The 3,065-nt window shown below is 34.6% G+C and overlaps 1 protein-coding gene across 1 annotated transcript; it reads left to right on the forward strand.

Moving 5' to 3' along the window:
- Window positions 1-2,212: 2,212 nt before the first annotated feature.
- On the forward strand, window positions 2,213-2,731 carry LOC139892199 (uncharacterized mitochondrial protein AtMg00810-like). Its single transcript, XM_071875245.1, has one exon. It carries the CDS (start codon window positions 2,213-2,215, stop codon window positions 2,729-2,731), a length of 519 nt encoding a protein of 172 aa, XP_071731346.1.
- Window positions 2,732-3,065: the final 334 nt, after the last annotated feature.

Here is a 3,065-nt window from a genome sequence, read left to right on the forward strand (position 1 = left end):
ATTTTGAAGAAGATGATGAAGAACACTTAGAACAAAGGAAGAACACTTGATAGAGATTAGTTTGATGCATAAAAATTGGAAAATGAAAGTGTTGGTGGTGAGCTAATTCACGTGATGTATGGAGTCAATATAGGCTCCATTAGTTTGTTGTTTTGTTAGATATTTCTTGCTAGATGTTAAATGATGGTTCCCACATGTATTAGGTGACTCACAAGGGCTGCTAAGAGCTGATCATTGGAGTGTATATACGAATAGTAAATACATTTAGAAGCTGGGTATTCTATGAGTACGAATACGGGTGCATACGAGTAGAATCATTGATGAAAATGAACGAGGATGTAATTGTAAGCATTTTTGTTAAGTATAAGTACTTTGATAAGAGTCTTGAAGTCTTTGAAAAGTGTATGAATACATATTAAAACACTACATGTATATACTTTTTTACTGAGTCATTAAGTCATCGTTAGTCGTTACATGTAAGTGTTGTTTTGAAACCTTTAAGTTAACGATCTTGTTAAATGTTGTTAACCCATTGTTTATTATATCTAATGAGATGTTAAATTATTACATTATCATGATATTATGATATATTAATATATCTTAATATATATATATATATATATATATATATATATATACAGTTAAATGTCGTTACAACGATAATCGTTACATATATGTCTCGTTTCGAAATCATTAAGTTAGTAGTCTTGTTTTTACATATGTAGTTCATTGTTAATACACTTAATGACATGTTTACTTATCATTTATCATGATTAAACATAGTGTATCAATATCTTAATATGATTCATATGTATTTAGTAAGACGTTGTTATAACGATAATCGTTATATATATCGTTTTCGAGTTTCTTAATTCAATAGTCTCATTTTTATGTATATAACTCATTGTTAAAATACCTAATGAGATACTTACTTATCATAATAACATGTTAACTAATATATATATATATATATATATATATATATATATATATATATATATATATATATATATATATATATATATATATATATATCATATAGTTTTTACAAGTTTTAACATTCGTGAATCGCTGGTCAACTTGGGTGGTCAATTGTCTATATGAAACCTATTTCAATTAATCAAGTCTTTACAAGTTTGATTGCTTAACATGTTGGAAACACTTAATCATGTAAATATCAATTTCATTTAATATATATAAACATGGAAAATTTCGGGTCACTACAGAGGGGGTGGAAGTTTATTTGGATGAAGTATACGAGAACTTGGTAGAGGATGAAACAAATAGAACTGTGTTGGAGGAACCACTTCAACCCACACAAACTGTTACTGTGGATCCTTTACAAACAAATACAGATGACACTACTGACATAGGCAGACTTTGACGGTCTGGCCGATCAGTATCTCTACCTAAACGTTTTGATGATTATGTAATTAACCCTGCAGGTGTTTCAGGTGCTAATACTGGTGAATCTTCTGCTTTGGACGAGCGTGCAACACCCTCTGCAAATGTTGTTACTGCTTTTTATACTGAATTGAATCAGACCGGAAGAATCTTCAGGAATGCGTATTGTGCTTTTGTATCGCAAATCGAACCTGAAGACGTTAAAGAGGCTTTGCAGTATGATGAGTGGGTTTCAGCAATACAGGAAGAACTTCAACAGTTTAATCACTTAGGTATTTGGAGATTGGTAATACCACCTAAAGGTTGTAAGCCTTATGGCCTGAAGTGGGTATTGAAAAATAAGACAGATGATCAGGGTATCGTGATCCGGAACAAAGCAAGATTGGTTGTTCGAGGTTATCAACAAATTCCAGAAGTTGATTATGATGAAGTATATGCTCCGGTTGCCAGACTAGAGGCGATACGGATGTTTTTGGCATTTGCTTCGTGAAAAGTTTTTAAAGTGTTTCAGATGGATGTTAAGAGTGCGTTTTTATATGGTACTCTACAAGAAACTATGTATGTGACTCAGCTACCGGGCTTTGTTGATCCACATCATCCAGAAAAGGTGTATCTCTTAGAGAAGGAGCTTTATGGTCTTCACCAAGCCCCGAGAGCTTGGTATGCTACTCTGTCCAACTATATGATAGAGAATGGTTTTAGACGAGGGGTCATCGATCAGACCCTATTTATTAAGGAAAGGGGGGACGAAATTATGTTGGTACAAGTTTATGTGGACGATATAATTTTTGGGTCAACTGATTAGAAAATGGTTGATGAGTTTCAGAACTTTATGCAAAAACGATTCAAGATGAGTTCACTAGGGGCCATTAATTTCTTCTTGGGGTTGCAGGTTGATCAAACTGAAAAGGGCATCTTTCTACATCAATCAAAGTATGTAGCTGACATCTTGAGTCGATTCAAGATGGAAGATGAACGTATTGCCAAGAATCCTTTATCGGTGAATCACGGGATTACACTGAAAAATACAGGACCGAAAGTCAATCCAACTCTGTATAGGGCTATTATTGGTTCTTTAATGTATCTTACAGCGTCTTGCCCAGATATCTTGTTCGCGACTTGTTTATGTGCTCGGTATCAGGCACAGCCGAATGTGAATCATATGTTAGCAGCAAAGAAGATCATGCGTTATCTAAAGGGAACTCTGAGTTTGGGCTTATGGTATCCTAGAAAAGATGGGTTCGATCTAACGGCATTTAGTGATTCTGATTATGGGGGTTGTAAGAGAGAGATTTCAAATCAACCTCGGGAGGGTGTCAGTTTCTAGGTAGCGGATTGATAAGCTGACAGTGTAAGAAACAAATGGCAGTCGCACAATCGGCGTGTGAAGCTGAATATATTGCAGCTGCAAGTTGTACTTCTCAAGTTGTCTGGATTCAACAACAACTTCGGGACTACGGTTTGCAAATTTCTAACACTCCTATATATGTTGATAATACTGCTGCTATTGCTGTTACTAAGAACCCTGTTAATCATTCTAAGACCAAACACATAGGGATCAAGTACCATTTTATTAGGGACTGTTATGAAAAGAAACTAATAGATGTCCTACAAATAGGTACAACCACCCAAAGGGCTGACTTGTTTACGAAAGCGTTTGA

Source organism: Rutidosis leptorrhynchoides, chromosome 1 (genome assembly GCF_046630445.1).
Source record: "Rutidosis leptorrhynchoides isolate AG116_Rl617_1_P2 chromosome 1, CSIRO_AGI_Rlap_v1, whole genome shotgun sequence".
Taxonomy (NCBI): domain Eukaryota; kingdom Viridiplantae; phylum Streptophyta; class Magnoliopsida; order Asterales; family Asteraceae; genus Rutidosis; species Rutidosis leptorrhynchoides.

Excerpts from the sequence above, each read along its gene's own strand:
- LOC139892199 (XM_071875245.1), top strand. The coding sequence starts at position 2,213 with ATGGTTGATGAGTTTCAGAACTTTATGCAAAAACGATTCAAGATGAGT.